Here is a 16,678-nt window from a genome sequence, read left to right on the forward strand (position 1 = left end):
ATAGCTGATTACAAGTTTTTAATTGGAGCGGTAGTATCTGCTCCTCAGCCTTTAATGCAGCTTGGTGTAAACCAAGGGCTGCAGGGCTACCAAGATGCTGAGGGGACTGGAACATCTCTCTTGTGAAGAAAGGCTGAGGGATTTGGGTCTCTTCAGTCTGGAAAAAGGGCGACTGAGGTGGGACCTTATCAACGCTTATAAATGCTGAAAGGGGGGGTGTCAGGAGGATGGGGCCAGGCTCTTCTCAGTGGTGCCCAGCGACAGGACAAGGGGTAACGGGCACAAACTTGACCATGGGAAGTTCCATCCCAACATGAGGAGGAACTTCTTTGCTGGGAGGGTGGCAGAGCCCTGGCACAGGCTGCCCAGGGAGGTGGGGGAGTCTCCATCTCTGGAGACATTCCAACCCCGCCTGGAGGCGTTCCTGTGCCACCTGCTGTGGGTGACCCTGCTCTGGCCGGGGGTTGGACCGGGTGATCTCCAGAGGCCCCTTCCAACCTCCATCATTCTGTGATTCTGCAATTCTGTGAATGTTGCTTTTTTTTTTTCTTCAACGGGAGTTTGAGCTGCAGCCTGAGACTTCACAGGCACAAGCTCGTCGCGGCAAGGAACTTCAGGTGAGTCATTTCGCTCTACATGGCACGAAAGAGTTAGGGCAGCACAGGAAATATTTGGAAAGAAATGAGCTCTTTTTCCCAGCTGGCTTTTCACCCAGCTCTGTTAGGGGACAACGCCACTGTCTGGCTCCCACCATGGAAGGATGGGACATCCCAAAAGGAAACCTTGCAGATGAGCTGAAGGAACCTCCGTGGTTTCACTGCTAATTACAGCGATGCCAGTTCTGGGGCGTGAAGGAAAAAACATTTGCTGTAACTGATTTTTCCTGCCCGCGCTGGCCCTGGGGCAGTTGGGCCTCACCCAGACAGGGCCAGACTTTTACAGTGGTTTCAGTTTGCTGGGCTGGGGGGTGCTTTGGAAAAGAAAAGTTTTGCACCGCAGCTGCCAGAGCCTTCTCAAAGCATCGGGCTCTTCCTCTCAACCCCACGCAGGACGTGGTTTCCCACCCTGGCAAACCTGACCAGCCTGCTGCTGCTGCCCGCTCCTGCCCGCTCCTGCCTGCTCCTGCCTGCGCTGAGCATCCCCAGGCACAAGATGTCACTGAGGAGCTGGGTTTGGGCAGGTCTGCACAAGCCCGGAGTCATCCTCCGAGAGCCGCTGCAAAATTGGGGCTGGGAAAGTGGGCATGGAGAGGGGACACGACCACAGAGAGGGGACGTGGGCACAGAGAGGGGACGTGGCTGCGATACTTGATGCTGCGAAACCTCCAAATGGAAGGGAGGTCCCTGCTCTCTGCTCCCCGGGCCAAGAGTCGGGAACGTATCTGGCCGCAAGGGTGCCAGGAGGTGCTGGATGATCTCTGGAGTTCAGCACTGGGTGTGCCTGGCAGGAACAGCTCAGGAAAACGCCTGCCAGGAGCGGCAGGGACACTCAGCCCTGCCTTTGAACCTCACAAGGCCCTGCCAGGTCCCTCCACGGTGGGGCTCCATGGGCCAGGCAAAGCCCAGCTGCCCCAGACCACGCCAAGGGAACGGTCTGCTGGCTCCAGCCACCCCAAGCACCGACCAAACCCCGACCAAATGAACGAGGATTCACCTGAAACCCACAAACTGTTCACGCACAGACCAGGAGGACCCAGCACAGGGGCTTGCAGTGACATCTTTCCCATGACGGGTCCCCTGGCTCTGAGATACCCTCCCCAAGGGCCTCCCAGCTGGACATGCTACAGCCAGCCCCAGGGCTTGCCATGAGGGGACAGGGACCCTTTTGGGGCACCCTTTGACCCTCCCTGGGGCTGCTCTAAGGGGTCAGGAGCCCCTTGGCCCTGCGGGGTTGGCCCCGGTGCTCCCCTCCGGTGGGATGGGGACCACTTCAGGGCTACCTTGGGACCACCAGAGCTCTCCCTGGGGCTCCTCCAAGGGCATGGGGCTCCCTTTGCCCCCACCCCCGGCCCTCCCCAACGCTGCTCCAAGGGGACTGGCCTCCCTTCAGCCCCACCCGGGGCTCCCCTCGGGCCACCCCTGCCCTTCCACGCCCTCCCCGGTGCCCCTCGGAAGGGATGCGCCCCCGAGGGGCTGGGAACGGAGAAGGCACCGGGCAGGGCGGCTCCGGGGCGGGGGGGGGGGGCGGCAGAGCCGGGCGGCGGGGCGGAGCGGCGGCCCCGTCGGCGGGGAGCCCCGGGGGCGGCGCCGGGCGGGCGGTACTTAAGGCGGCGGCGCGGAGCGGGCGGCCCCGCCGTGCCCATGGCTCTGCCGCCCGCCGCCAGGGCGCTCTGCGCCACCGTCCCCCGCCTGGCCGCCCCCCGCCGGCCCCGCACCGCGCCCGCCGCCGCGCCCCGCGGGGCCGCTCCGCCGCCGGCTGCGGGCAGGGGGGCCCGGCCGGTGCAGCAGCGGCAGCCGCCGCCGGCTGCCCCTCCGCGGGGCGGGGAGCGGGGGCCGCCGCCCGCCGTGGATTTCGGGGACGCGCGGGAGGCGTTCCGCAGCAAGAGCAGCGCGGAGCTGCTCCGCGGGCTGCTGGTGCTGGGGCTCTGCGCCGTCGAGCCGCTGGTGGAGCACAACCGGCAGGTGGGGGGGGGGGGGGGGCTGCCGCTGCGGGGCGGGGTGCCGGTCCCGGGCAGGGGGGCTCCCACGGCGGGGGGGTGCAGGGCCTGGGGGGCTGCCCGCTCCGGGGGAGATGCCGGTATCCACCCGGGTTGCGGGGGGGGGGGGGGGGGAGCTGCCTTCTCCGGGGGGGGTGTCCTCGTTCCTGGGGCGTGCCGGGGGGCGGGGAGGCTTGCCGGTCCCGGACCGGTGGGGGGCTGCCCGCTCCGGGGATTGCCTGTTCCTGGCCTGCGGGGCTCTCCTTCTGGGGACGTGCCCGTTCCGGGAGGAGGGTGCCGGGGATGGGAGGGCGGCGGGGGGCTGTCGGCTCTGAACCGAGGGGCACTGCCTGCCTCGGGGGTTGCCGGTCCCGGGTCTGGGGGGTTGCCGGTCCCCGGCCGGTTTGGGGCTGCCCCCTCCGGAGGGGTGGTGCCGATCCCGGCTCTGGGGGGGCTCTCGTTGCCGGCGATGTCCGTTCCGGGGGGGACGCTGAGCTTCCGTTTTCCCGCAGCTGCTGCAGGTGTGCCAGCGGGTTCTGGGGCAGGCGCTGTTCGAGCGGCTGATGAAGATGACCTTCTACGGGCAGTTCGTGGCCGGGGAGGACCAGGAGGCCATCAAACCGCTCATCCGGCGGAACCAGGCCTTCGGCGTGGGCGCCGTGCTGGATTACAGCGTGGAGGAGGACCTGAGCTCCGAGGAAGCCGAGCGCAAGGAGCTGGAGTGAGTGCGGGGCGCGGCGGGGCCGTGCGGGGCCGGGGGCGGGGCGGGGAGGGAGGGGAGTGCGCCGGGCGCGGGACTTGGCCGCTCTGCTATTGGCTGCGCCCGCCCATCCCCCCCGCTCCCATTGGCTGCGGGGCCGGGGCTGCCGTGCGTCACGGCCCCGCCTCCCTCCCGCCCGGCCGCTGCCGCCGCCCCCCGCCAAGGCGCTGGGGTGCGGCCCCCCCCCGGACACACAAGGGGGCTGCCGTTTCCCAAACCCCCCACTGGGAGACAACCCCCCCCCCCAAGACACACAAGGGGGCTGCCGTCCCACCCCTCCCCACTGGGAGACAACCCCCCCCCCCCCGGACACACAAGGGGGCTGCCGTCCCAACCCCCCCCACTGGGAGACAACCCCCCCCCCCGGACACACAAGGGGGCTGCCGTCCCAACCCCCCCACTGGGAGACACCACCCCCCCTCACCCACCTGCATATACCAGGGGGCTGTCTGTCCCCGCCCCCCCTCTACCCCCCATCCCTCTGCACACATTGGGGCGCTGCCCCCCCCCCATTTCTCCCCCACTGGGGTGGTGCTCCTCTGCCCCCCGGGCTGCTGCACCCCCTCTGTGCCCTTCTGTTCCCCCTGCACACACTGGGGTGCTGCTCTGCTTCCCCCCCCCACCCCCGGGGCGCTGTTCCCCCCCCGCCATCCTGCACACCCTGAGGTGCTCCCCGCCTATAGGGAATAGTCCCACCCCACCCTCTTTGGGGTGCTGCCCCCCCCCCCCACTCCCCCTCATACACCGGGGTTAGCCCCCCCATTCCCACTGGGGTGCTGCCCCCCGCCGCTTCCACCCGCCTCAAACCTGGGGTGGTGGTGCCCCCCCCACCCTCCCCACCCACCAGGTCACACCCTCTTCCCGCAGTGCCCCCCCATCCCGGGCAGCATTCCCTGCCTCCCGCCCTCTGCCAAGGGCAAGCACCGGCCAAAAGCTGCTGGTAACTTTCCACTATTCGGGCTCCGGTTCCAGGCGGCTCCGCTCACCCGATCGATGGGCCCTGGCCGGCACCCCACGGTCACCGGGGTGGGCAGCGGCCCCCTCACCCATGACAAGGGTGGCCCTGCCGGAGGGCGCAGGCTGGGGGTGCAGGGCGGGCTCCAAAAGCCCCCTGTCCCCCTTTGCAGCCGGGGACACAGGCCAGCTGCCACACGGTGCTAAAAATACAGAGGAAACGGCTATTTGGGGGGGTTTCGGGTCGGGGCGGCGATGCAGGTGTTGCCGCTGGGCTCCTCCCCGCCGGCGCTGGGAGCCTTATCTCTGCTCCCCACCCGGGGTGCTGCTTATCAGGGACCCTCCTCCACTTGCCATGGGGGGGGTGACACTGCCGTTGGCCACCATTGCCTAAAATTCCCATTGGTGCCAAGGTCCTGCGGCTTGTGAGGGCAGCGCTGGCGTGGGGGCTGCACGGGGGGGAGGCAGGGCTGTGCCCACCCCAGCCCGTTGCAGACTCAGCTGCAAACTGCATTATTTTTTTTTTTTAATATATAAAACCTTCAAAATACCCTGAGCGGGGGGGGGAATGGCTCTTTTGAAGGTGCGGAGCCAGCGGTGTTTTCGGGGAGCGGCTGGTTTCTTCCCCAGGCACCCAGCCGTGGTCCGGGCGCGTTGCTCAGCATCCCCGTGGGGCCGGGCTGGCATCGCTGCCCTCCTGGCTCTGGCTGTGCCTGTGCCCGGCGCGTTCCTGCGGTTGCCCACCAAAGGCTTTGGCAGGCAGGCGCTGCCTGCACCTGTATCCCGCCTGCTCACGGCGGGGGGGGCGGCGGCAGTGCTGTTTAAGCCATCTGCGCTGTGCTGGTCCCCATCCCCCCTGCCCGGAGCAGATTTGGGGGTTGCATGCGTGGATGAGCTCTGTGCTGCAAGGGTCGTTCCCACCCAAGAGAGCCCGGCAAAGCCACGTGCTGGACCCCATTCCCCGTGCCACCCCCCCACCCCGATGCCACCCTGCCTGAGCTCCAGCGGGATTTGCTCCCACGAATGGGCAGAGGTGGGGGAGAAAATGCCATCCTAGAGATCACCCAGGGATGTCACGGAGCAGGGATAAAGCCCAGGGGGAGCATCGGAAGGGCTGTGTCACACCCTGGCCCGTGCCAAGCACCGCTCCGGCTCGGTTCGGCGGCAAAACCCCAAATGACCAGTGTTTTCTGCCAGGGATGGAGCCAAGCTGGGCTGTGTGGGGTTGAGAAGAGTGAGTGGTCCAGGGCTGCACTCGGGCGCCGCGTCCTTGCCTCCTGTGAGCACTTCAGGGCTTTGCCCCGCTGCCAGCCGGGAAGCAGAGCTACAAACCAGATGCAGCCAGCGGGTTTTTTTTTGGCCTCCTGGTGCCATCTGCTGTTGTTTTCCCTGCCCCAGGCAGAGCTCCTGCAGGCAGAGCCGTGCTGGGCTTACCCGTGCAGCATGTTCTTCTGGAGCGAGCTGGAGATAACAGCAGGAAAATGCCCTTTCCTCCCCAGCGATGGGCCCTGGCCGCTCCTTGTCACCCACTTGCTGGTTGGGAACACCCATGAACACGGGCAGGCACCGGCTTATCCTGCCGGCTGCGGGCTCTGCCCTGCCTGGGCTGGCATCCAGCGCTCTGCCCGCTTGTCCCAGGAGTCCTTGGCCACGTGCTGAAGGCTGCTGCCAGGTCACGGTGACATGGCTGGAGAAGGGTGTCCCTGCAGGGCGGGTGCGGCTCCGCTCCCAGGGCAGCACCTGGGCTGGGGGCTTCGGGATGGGTGGGTGGGGTGTGGAGAGACACCGCCGCGGCTGGGCAGGGGCTTCTGCTCCCTGGGGAGTGAAACAAGGCACACACACCCCCCCATAGCGGAGGTGGTTGTGGTCCCCTTGCAGCCTTGGGGCCATTGCTGGCCCATGGGCATCCCAAGGCAGGAGATGGGTTGGGGTTGTGCTAACATGGGGAAGGACAATCCTGTCCCCGACACCCTGGATGGCTCTGACACGCAGCTCCTGGGCTTTGCTTCCTCTAGAGGCTTCTTGCATAGACACCCGATTCCTGCTGCAGCGTGGGATTACGACCCGGCCTGGCCAGTCAGCCCCCCAGAGCCACCTCCTCCCCTTCTCCTCCTGCTCCCGGTGCCGCTGCCACCCGTGCCCGGTGCTCTGCCTGGGGGTGCTGTGGGTCCCCGAGTTCACAGGGTGGTTTCTCTTTAGCTTGAAGCTGCGCAAGCAGGTCCTGCCGTGGTCCTGGGCCGGTGCCTGACGGCAACTCGTGCATGGGGCAGGCTTGAGAGACTCTTCTGCCAAGAGCTTTGCTTTATTCCTACCTGCAGGGTTTTAAGCATCACCCTTAGCTACAGTTTGGGCTTCACGCGACCAGGAGTTTATCCTTGGACTTGGTAATTCAGGGACAACTTCTCCCTGGTGTTCCTTCATCCCCTTTGCCAGACCCATTTGCCGCCAAGCAAAGCGAATGTGCTGTGCTCGTGGCGCCCTCCTGATAACCCCCCGGGGCGAAATGGGTTATTGCCTACTTATTTCTTGACAAGGGGACCTTTGTGCTTCTCTCGAGACGGTTTATTTGAGCCTGATCAAAAACTTCCTGAGAGCCCGAGGCTGCTGTGTCAGCCGGATTACCCTTCCCAGCAACCCGGTGGGCTGCCTCGAGTCTTCGTAACCTGCTTTGCGGCGCTTGGAGGGGCTGGTTTGGGCAGGCTTTGGGCGAGCGCGAACCCGCCCCCCCCGCCCCCCCCGCCCCCCCGGGGCCCTCAGCATGCCTCGCAGGTGGCTCCTTTCTGGTCACAGCTCGCCAGAAGCACTTGGGCGGCACCTGGAGATGTGTCCTGCTGGGGGAGACCTGCAGAAGGGATGGCCGGGTAGAAGCTGGGTTAAGTGGCACTTGGTTGGCGTAGGAACGCCTTTGCTGGCCAAGACTAATATTGCAAAGAAAGCAGATGATATGCAGGAAGAGCTATTTCTTCAGCGGGAAGGAGCTTCCTTTATTTTCCTTGATGCAGAACAACGAAGCGAGCGCCATGGCACCGCTTTGAATGCCCCCCTCGGGGAGGAAGGGCTGGGTGCAGTCACGCAGCAGGAACGCTGCCTGGAAAGGGTGTGTTTGTCTTCAGGAACACAAAACGCTTCCAATTCGAGGGTGCTGCTGGCTGATGGAGCTGTGTGCGTTCCCCCCTGGGTAGGCCAGGGGAGGCTTTGCTCCCTGCCGCTCGTCCCCGGCACCTCCCGCGTCGGAGGCAGGTTATGCTGGACCCATCTCTCTCAACGTGTCCTCAGGGTCCCAGCAGCGTCTCCAGCCTTCCCCTGTGCGGCGCTGCCTGCTCCGAGGGGACCTTCCAGCCACCATGGGCTTTGCTGTCGCATCCCATCCCTGGGTGTGTGATGTCTCCTCCTTCCTTCCCTCTGTAATCAGGAGCAGAAAACTTCTTGACCTGTCCTCAGGGTAGCAAAATCATAGAATTGCCTGGGTTGGAAGGGACCTTTCGCATCACCGAGTCCAGCCATCAACCGAACTCTGACAAAAACCCGTCACTAAACCGTCTCTCTAAGCACCACGTCTGCCCGTCTTCTAAATCCACCCAGGGATGGAGACTCAGCCATCCTGGGCAGCCTGTTCCGATGCTTGACAACCCTTTCGGTGAAGAAATTTTTCCTAATATCCATCCTAAACCTCCCCTGGGGCTACTTGAGGCCGTTTCCTTTTGTCCCATCGCCTGTTCCTTGGGAGAAGAGCCCGACCCCCCCTGGCTAACCCCTCCTTTCAGGGAGCTGCAGAGAGCGAGAAGGTCTCCCCTCAGCCCCCTTTTCTCCAGGCTGAGCACCCCCAGCTCCCTCAGCCGCTCCTCACAGGACTTGTGCTCCAGACCCCTCACCAGCTCCGTTGCCCTTCTCTGGACGCACTCCAGCACCTCAATGTCTGTCTGGTAGCGAGGGGCCCCAAAACTGCACGCCGTATTCGAGGTGGGGCCTCACTAGTGCTCAGTACAGGGGCACCATTGCTGCCCCAGTCCCACGCACCACGCTCACGGAGCAGAGCCCCCCAGAGGTGCCTGCTCCATGAGCTCCGGCGGCTCCTGCCCCGGGTCACACCAGGCTTTGCTGGGCTTTGAGCAACACGGGGCTGGTGCTGGCGCCGGGACGCAGGAGGGAAGGGCTTGTCTCCGCTTGTTTATGCTTCCAGCAGCTCCTAATCCCTGTCACAGGGTTTCCGTGTGGGAGAATATGTTCTGGGACCATGCCACGTGCACCTCCGCTCTCTTGTGTGAGTCCTCTGGCTCTGTGCTGCTTGGCTGACCGCGTGCTTCCCCACTGCTGGGCACAGCCAGTTTTGGGACGGTGACTCCAAGGCAGATATCTCCTGGAGGAGATGACTCTGTTGTCACTCAGGGCTGCTCTCCAAGGACTGGCAGAGTTCCTGGGTGAGACCTCGGGTCTACGGGCTGGATTTAGGCTTCTTGAGCTTGAGGAGGATCTCATGACTTGGCCCGTGTCCGCCTGGGCTGTCACAGCCCTGTTATCTCTGTGGCAAAGAGCTTGGGATTGAAATTACATCTGAGGTCAGCGGGAGTTGAAGCTGAGACCTTGTTTGTGAGCTGTTGGCTAACGCCAAGGCGCAGAGGAGCACGGGGCAGCTGAGCAGCGTCCTGCTGCTTGATGCACCATGGGTCTGAAGGAGCTCCTCGCTTCACGGTCTGGCTGCTGGTGCCTGCAAGGTGGGGAGGCATTGGGTTGAGGTTTGGTGCCACCAAAGTGAGGACCATGGGCTGGCATGGCTGGAGACAAGGGACCCAGCCCCACCAGGGCTGGCCTTGTCCTTGCCGTGGGGTGGGCTGGTCGAGAGCAGCTCTGGACCCTGGGGCAGAGCATCCTCCCTGTGCTGCCTCCAGGTAACGCTTGCTGGGACGTTGAAACCCCGTTGCCTTCCACGAGTGGGTTTGGGACGTCTGACCTGCCAGCGGAGCTCACGCTGAGCGGTTTGATCCGTTGGCCATGGGTTGGCGAGGGAAGAGCAGGGTCCGGCGCCAGGCTGGCAGCAGGGGAGCCTCAGAGCTGCCCTGACCATCAGCGGTGGGGTTTGGGGGGTTGCTGACCTGGCCCTTACCTTCCCTGTTTCTCTTCTTAGCTCCTGCACCTCCGCAGCCGAGAAGGAGACGGGAGGTGAGTGTCCCAGCCTCTCCTGCTGACAGGAGACAGCCTGAAGGTCCAGCTGATCTGGGCGCTGCGGGCCTGGCACGGGGGAAAGACGCAGCTCCCGCAGCCTCAAATCGTGAGCTGGATGATGACCGTCTCGGTTCTTGGCCACCCCTGCTTCTCTGCAAAGGCTCAGCCCCTGCTCGGGCGGCACAGCAGGCCGGGCGCGTTGCAGCCCTCGAGGGGCTCTTTTGAGGTCGAAGCCAGAGCCCCTCTCCCCTGCGCCCACGGCAGGAGCTCCCAGGGAGGTTGCGCTCAGCAGGGCTGCGTGGCCCATCTCCATCCTCTTCCACCCCAGGAGCAGAGCGAAGGGAGAAGCAATACCGAGCCCATCGGGGCTTTGGGGATCGCCGCGGCGGGGTCATCAGCGCCCGCACGTATTTCTATGCTGACGAGGCCAAGTGTGACCAGCACATGGAGACTTTCCTCCGCTGCATCGACGCCTCAAGTAAGCGCTCCGCGTGTCCTGAGCAGCCCCACTGTGCCTGGGGCCTGCGGGGACCCTGCAGCCCCCCGCCGTCTCTCGGGTATCTCCCTTCTACCCGAGCACCCTGCCTGTCAGGCCAGCTCTGTCTTTGTGGCTCCATCCAGGTGGCAGCTCGGTGGACGGCTTCTCGGCCATCAAGCTGACGGCGCTGGGCAGACCTCAGTTCCTGGTGAGTGCCAGGGCTGTGACCAGGGCAAGGTGGGTCAGAACCGGGGCCACGGATGATGCGTTTGAGGGGGCAGGTGCTTCGGGGTGCCAGGCTTGCTGCGGTGGCATCTCCGCTGACGGCAGAGAGGAGTGGGCGCCAACAGGCTGTCCCCTGTGTGCCCAGCGCCACCCTGGAGACCCTGCCTCAACTTCTGGGGGTAAACGAAGAGCTCAGTTTAGAGGTCCCAACATGGTGCGGGGGGGTCTGTACTTGGCCCCTGCTTGGCCACGGTCCTCTGCTAAAGGGTCAGAGTCTGCCACAGGCTGGGTGTGATCTTGCAAAGCCCTGCCATGACAGGAGGTTCCAAGCCGGCTGGACTCCAGCCTGGGTGTCTCACCTCGAACCTGTCCCCGCAGCTGCAGTTCTCGGAGGTGCTGGTGAAGTGGCGGAGATTCTTCAACCAAATGGCCGCGGAGCAGGGCCAGGCTGGGCGGGCAGCACTGGAGATGAAGCTGGAGGCGGAGAAGCTGCAGGTGAGGCGGGTGATGTCTGAGGGAAGAGGCTGCGCTGCCGGAGGTGGCTGTGGAGGTCCCGGAGCAGCCCTGACCTGTGACACCTCTGAGCCTGGAGCGGGAAAACCCCCTTGGCACTGATGCTCCTTTTGGTGGCAGGAGGCCCTGGCCAACCTCGGCGTCGCGACCAAGGCGGAGAGCCAGCACTGGTTCACGGGCGAGAACCTGGGTGTGAGCGGGTAAGCTGCCTGCGCCCCGGGGGGTGCTGCGGGATGGGGGCGCCCCTCTTCCTGGGGCAGTGGGGCGGCAGCAAGGGGAGGTCTCCAAAGGCCGGCACTGGCTCGGCACAGTGACCAAGCATAGAGGAGGTTTGGGTGGAGGTGACGAGACAGGTCGGGGTGGCACGTGCCGTGCACCTTGCGTGCTGGTGGGGATCAGGAAGCTGGCAGAGACACCCCCCCCACCCCACCCCTGCAAGACACCGGTAAGAACCTGGCTCTCCGCTCCCAGCACTGTGGACCTGCTGGACTGGAACAGCCTGATTGACAGCCGCACCAAGCTCTCCAAGCTGCTGCTCGTCCCCAACATGCAGGTGGGTACCCATCTGCGCTACCCCCGGAGCGACCCCACAGGGAGGGCACTGGGACTTTGGGGGAGCGGGGTGCGGGTCCGCTGCCCCCAGGCCCTGCCCGGTAGCTCACTGGTGGCAGCGGTGCTGGCTGGCACCCGTGCTGTGATCCACCGTGTGCAGCCACCGCGCTGTGCTGGCCGGCGGGGGCTGGGGGGCTGGGGGTGGGCAGCAGCCCCTGGGGATGGGCTTCCCTCGGGAGTGTTTCTGTCTCCCGTGGGCAAGGGCTGGCCGCAGCAGGGTGCCACGAGCTGTTCTCGTTTCAGACTGGGCAGCTGGAGCCTCTGCTCTCGCGCTTCACTGAGGAGGAGGATCTGCAGATGAAGCGGATGCTGCAGCGGATGGACACCCTTGCCAAGGTGAGGAGCCATGGGAGCTGGGCACGGGTGCTGCTGCAGAGAGGGAGACATGTAGCAGGAGGCCCCGTGAACCCAACCGGCATGTCATTCACCCCACAGAGAGCCACGGAGAAGGGCGTGAGGCTGATGGTGGATGCAGAGCAGAGCTACTTCCAGCCGGCCATCAGCCGCCTCACCCTGGAGATGCAGCGCCGCTTCAACAGGGAACGGGCGATCATCTTCAACACCTACCAGTGCTACCTGAAGGTGAGGTCCGGCAGGAGGCTGGGCAGGAAGGACCTCCTGGAGCAGCTGGATGGAGACCTTGGCTCCTGAAGTGATGGCGATGCAACGGCACAACAAGGCCCAGGGCAGACGCGGCACTGGTGCAATGACCTTGTGCCATCTTTTCCATCTGGTACCAGGAGGCTTATGACAATGTGACGGTGGATGTGGAGCTGTCACGCCGGGAGGGCTGGCACTTTGGTGCTAAGCTGGTCCGTGGGGCCTACATGGAGCAGGAGAGAGAGAGGGCGGCCCAGATTGGCTATGAGGATCCCATCAACCCCACCTACGAGAAGACCAACGAGATGTACCACAGGTAGGGGACAGCCACGCTCCTCCCACCTGCCCCACTGGGCATGGGCTTGAGTGGCCTCACCACGCCGCCCCGTGGTACCCTGCAGGTGCCTGGACTACATCCTGGAGGAGATCAAGCACAGCCGGAAAGCCAACGTGATGGTGGCATCTCACAATGAGGACACGGTGAAGTTCACCCTGCGCAGGTGGGTGCTGGGGAGCCAGCGTGTCGTGGTAAGGACCGGGGGGCTTGAGGGATATGGGGGCCCAGCAGAGCTGCAGTGAGATGTGATGTGGCTTGTCAGGTCCTCGCTGCGCTCTGCCGGTGGGATCCTAGCACCGGATTCTGGTGCTCAGGTTGGGGCTTGGAGCTGGAGCGCAGCATGGTGGCTCACAGTGGCTGCCGAGCTGGCCCCATGGCCCAGCCCAGAGGCTGTTTTAAAAACAAATCCCTCGAGTCCTTGCATCCCAGCATCCCTCTGGGATGTGGTCAGTGCCCTGCTATCGTGCTTGGAGATGATCCCCACTCCTCTGGTGGGATGCGCTGCCCCTGTGTGTTCTGCTGTCTCCGCTCTTCCCTGACGCGAGGCTTGGTTTGCAGGATGATGGAGCTTGGGATCCATCCCTCGGAGAAGAAGGTGTGCTTTGGGCAGCTGCTGGGCATGTGTGACCAGATCACCTTCCCTCTGGGTGAGTGCTGGGAGCAGGGCGGATTGGCAGACGTGCTCCTGCCCCACCTTGACCCCTGCGGTCTCCCTGAGGAGCTGTTGTGGGGTCTGAAGGACGGGTGGAGCTGGGCTATGGGTCTGAGAGCAGGATGGGATGAGGACGACGGTGCCTTGTTGCCTCTTCTCCGTCTGTGTGGAGCGCTGTGACACCTGCGTAGGGTTTGGGAAAGATGTAGATGAGGATGTAGATGGAGAATCACATCTCTCTCCTGGAGGCCCCGTGAGACTGTGAAGGCTGGGCAAGGAGATTCCTGCTTTGGACTCCGAGCTGAGATCGGGGTACCCCTAGATGGGTCAGAGACAGGTCCTGGCCACAGCAAACACCTCTTGTACCTCCTTGGTCTGGGAGTGTCATTTTGCTGGGCTGGAGGGACACCCCGAGCCCTGGGCTCTCCGCTAGCCGGCTGGCAACAGGCTCTTGCGTGACCTTGTCCTCTCCCCTGCTGCTGGCCCAGGCAGCGGAGCAGAACTCCCAGGGGCCCGGCCAGAGGGACATGCAAGGGGCCGGGCCAGCCCAGCAAGGGTCGGGGACTGAGCCCGCTGCCCACACCGGTGTCCGGAGCGGAGCCCCGAGGCCAGGAGAGCAGCGGGAGGCAGACCGGGCAGATGTCCAGCCTGGACGCTGCTCTGTCCTGGAGTTCCCCTCGCTAGCGGGGTTTGGCTGCCTGTCTGCAACCTTTTCTGGTCATGCTGGAAAAATGTGTTAACTTGATGTTTCTGGTTGAACGCTTCTTGAATTGGCCGGGCCCTGGCTGCCGACATTCCCAGGGCTCCCGGTGACCTTGGCCCGCTCCCCCCAGGCGCGTTCCCAAGCTCCCCGTGCTGAGCCGGGGAGGGATGTGCCGCCGCTCCCCCTGCCCGGTGCTCAACCCCAGCCTCCGGCCGCTGCACCCCTCCGGCCCGCCAGCCCTCCCCCATGGGCACGGCAGAGCTGGGGGCTGAGGGAGGCTTTTCCTGTGCTCCTTTTTTTTTTCTCTTTCTCTCCTTTTTTTTTTTCTCCTTTTCTCCTTTTTTTTTCTCCTTTTCTCCTTTTTTTTCCTCCTTTTCTCCTTTTTTCCCCCTCTCCTTTTCTCCTTTTTTTTCCTCCTTTTCTCCTTTTTTCCCCCTCTCCTTTTCTCCTTTTTTTTCCTCCTTTTCTCCTTTTTTCCCCTCTCCTTTTCTCCTTTTTTTCTCCTTTTCTCCTTTTTTCTCCTTTTCTCCTTTTTTTCTCCTTTTCTCCTTTTTTTCCTCTTCTTTTCTCCTTTTTTCTTGTTTTATTCCTTTTTTTTATTCATTTTTTTCTTGTTTTTTTCCTTGATGTTTTTCCCCCCTCTTTCCCCCACCCTCTTTTTTTTTTTTTTTATTTCCCCCACCACGATTTTTCCTTTTTTTTTTTTTTTTTTTTTTTTTTTAAATTTTTTTTCCTCTTTTTCTTGGTGCTTCCCTGACCAGCCTCTCTCCCTCTCTCCCTCCAGGTCAGGCCGGTTTCCCTGTCTACAAGTACGTGCCCTACGGCCCGGTGAACGAGGTGCTGCCCTACCTGTCCCGGCGGGCGCAGGAGAACCGGGGCTTCATGCAGAGGGCGAACCGGGAGCGGGACCTTCTCTGGAGGGAGTTCAAGAGGCGGCTCCTCGCGGGCAGCTTCTTCAGCCCCAACCACTAACCCCAACCGTGGCATCCAGCCCGGGCTCTCTTGTGCCTTCACCTGTAACCACTATTCCCCGTCCAAGTTCTGCTGCAGTTTTCCCCCCCCCCACCCCCGGCCAGCACCCTTTGCCCTGGGGAGGGGGGGGACGTGTCCTTGCTGCTTTTTGAACCACAGCCGCCTTCTGGAGGTCGCCGCTGTAGGGCTGCCCCCAGGGATGTCCCTCTGCCATCCCAGGGGGCTCTGGAGCTGCGCTTGCCTGGGCTGCCTCAGGGGAGACGTCAGCCCCCCTGCCTCGGTGAACGCTCCCCCGGGGTTTTCCCCTTTGGGGATCGCACAGGGAGTTTTGGCCGCCTGCTTCGTGCCACGGGCTCGGGTCCAGGGTGGGCTGGGTGGCTCGGGGACAAGCCGGCCTCGGCCAGGGGCTTGGTCTCTTCCAGCTCCCTGGAGGCAGATGCAGAAGCAGAGGGCAGAGCGAGCGGGGGCAGGATGAGTCCCTGCTGCCTGTCCCAGGGCGGCCGCTACCTGGCTGCTCACCAGCTTTGCACAGACGGGGCAGGACCAGGTTCTCCCCCCCCACATCCCCCTGGGGCTGAGCAGAGCCAAGCCGGGGCTGGCCGGTCCTCAGGCCCACATCCAGCGGGGCAGGAGGGGCGAGGGGAGCTGGCTGGCCCATCCCTGCCCTGCTCTTGCCCTGCCTGCGGGCCCTGGCTCCCCAGCAGGACCGGGTCTGCGCGGTGGGCAGGGGTGGTGGCCCCGCGGGAGCCCCAGGAGCCGGCCTGCGGCTCAGCTCTGCCGTACACTGGATTTGCAGAGAATGGTGATGATTAAATCACGACTGTTCTTGCCCCTGTCTCTCTCTTGGAGTTACTTTGGGCAGCCATCTGTCCCCGGGCTCTGCTTGGTCTCAAAGGGGGGGTTACTGCCTTCTCAGCCCCCCCCCACAGCTGCATGCCTTGGCCTGAGCCGGGAAAGGAGTGGGAGACGGGCTGTACTTGAGTGAGGCCAAACTTCCCCGAGGATGGGAAGGGAGAAGTTTCGGAGCTGTCTGTGATGGGGCTGGGGGGGAGCTGGGAGCCCCGGAGCATCCTCCCACCTGTGGCAGGGGGATGGCGGCGGTGGCAGACCCTCTCCCCACCCTGAGCCTCCGCTTTTGGGGGAGAGAAGCATCCTTCAGGCTTCCACTGCCTCAAATTAAGGGTAGTTTTTCCTGGGCTCGTTTTGGGCTCTGTGGGACCACAAGCATCTCTGGGCTTCCCTGCCCAGCAGCTGAGGCAGCGTCTCCTTTTTCCCCCAGGGTCAGTCCCTCTGCGTCTGGGGAGCCCGCCCCCAAGCCAAAGGGGTAAAGTTCAGGCTCTCCAGAGATGTTCACCTCTTGCTTTTTCTCCAGCTGAGACTCCCATGCCTTAAAAAACCTGGAGGAGCAGGGAGCATGGCTGGAGGCGGGGGCTGCTGGTATTTAAAAGCAGTGCTGGTGCAGGCAGTAGCTGGGCTCCTGAAATTTGGGGGGGGCGAGCAGATGTGCTCCCGGCAGCGGGCTGGCTCTCCGGCCCCGGGCGGGATGCTGCAGCGATGGCACGAATGGCACCGTTGCCCCAGGAGCGGGGCTCTGCCGGTGCGGCTGGTCCCAGGGCTGGCTGGATGCCGGAGCGACTGTCACCCACCACAGGCTTCCTCAAAGACCCCCCCCCCCGGGCACCTGTAGGAGATGTCGCAGCCACTGTGCCAGCAGCTTCGTGCATCTGTATCTTGCCCCCTCTCTTTTGGAGGTAACCCCCTCCCCAGCCCTCTTCCCAAGACAGAAAGGACTGGAGCGCCTTCCAGGCGGCTCCGCAGCATGGCTCCGGGGGTGACGTGCCGGTGTTTGCAGGGGCTGGGTATGGCGTGAGGGTGCAGGGTGCTGCCTCCTGTCTACCCAAAGCACCGAATGCCCTTGAAACCCCCTCCCCTGCAAATCCCTGTGTTCCCAGCAACCTTTACCCGTGGCTCAGCCGGAAAACAGCAACCGCTCCTTTTATTTCTGGGACCACTGACCCGACCAAACCCTCCCTGTATCTCAGGCTTTTCCCCACCCCGCTCAGTTTTAGCTCTTGCT

At 63.8% G+C, this 16,678-nt stretch overlaps 1 protein-coding gene across 1 annotated transcript; it reads left to right on the plus strand.

Moving 5' to 3' along the window:
* Positions 1-2,390: 2,390 nt before the first annotated feature.
* PRODH (proline dehydrogenase 1) lies at positions 2,391-15,430 on the plus strand. The gene is made up of 14 exons (XM_063351032.1): positions 2,391-2,621; positions 3,148-3,356; positions 9,472-9,506; positions 9,838-9,987; positions 10,131-10,195; positions 10,591-10,707; positions 10,846-10,925; positions 11,197-11,278; positions 11,581-11,673; positions 11,773-11,919; positions 12,078-12,253; positions 12,339-12,437; positions 12,833-12,921; positions 14,414-15,430. Exons 2-14 carry the CDS (start codon positions 3,199-3,201, stop codon positions 14,599-14,601), a joined length of 1,479 nt encoding a protein of 492 aa, XP_063207102.1. The 5' UTR covers positions 2,391-2,621; positions 3,148-3,198; the 3' UTR covers positions 14,602-15,430.
* The last annotated feature ends 1,248 nt before the right edge of the window (positions 15,431-16,678 follow it).

This window comes from Chroicocephalus ridibundus, chromosome 13 (assembly GCF_963924245.1).
Source record: "Chroicocephalus ridibundus chromosome 13, bChrRid1.1, whole genome shotgun sequence".
Taxonomy (NCBI): Eukaryota; Metazoa; Chordata; class Aves; order Charadriiformes; family Laridae; genus Chroicocephalus; species Chroicocephalus ridibundus.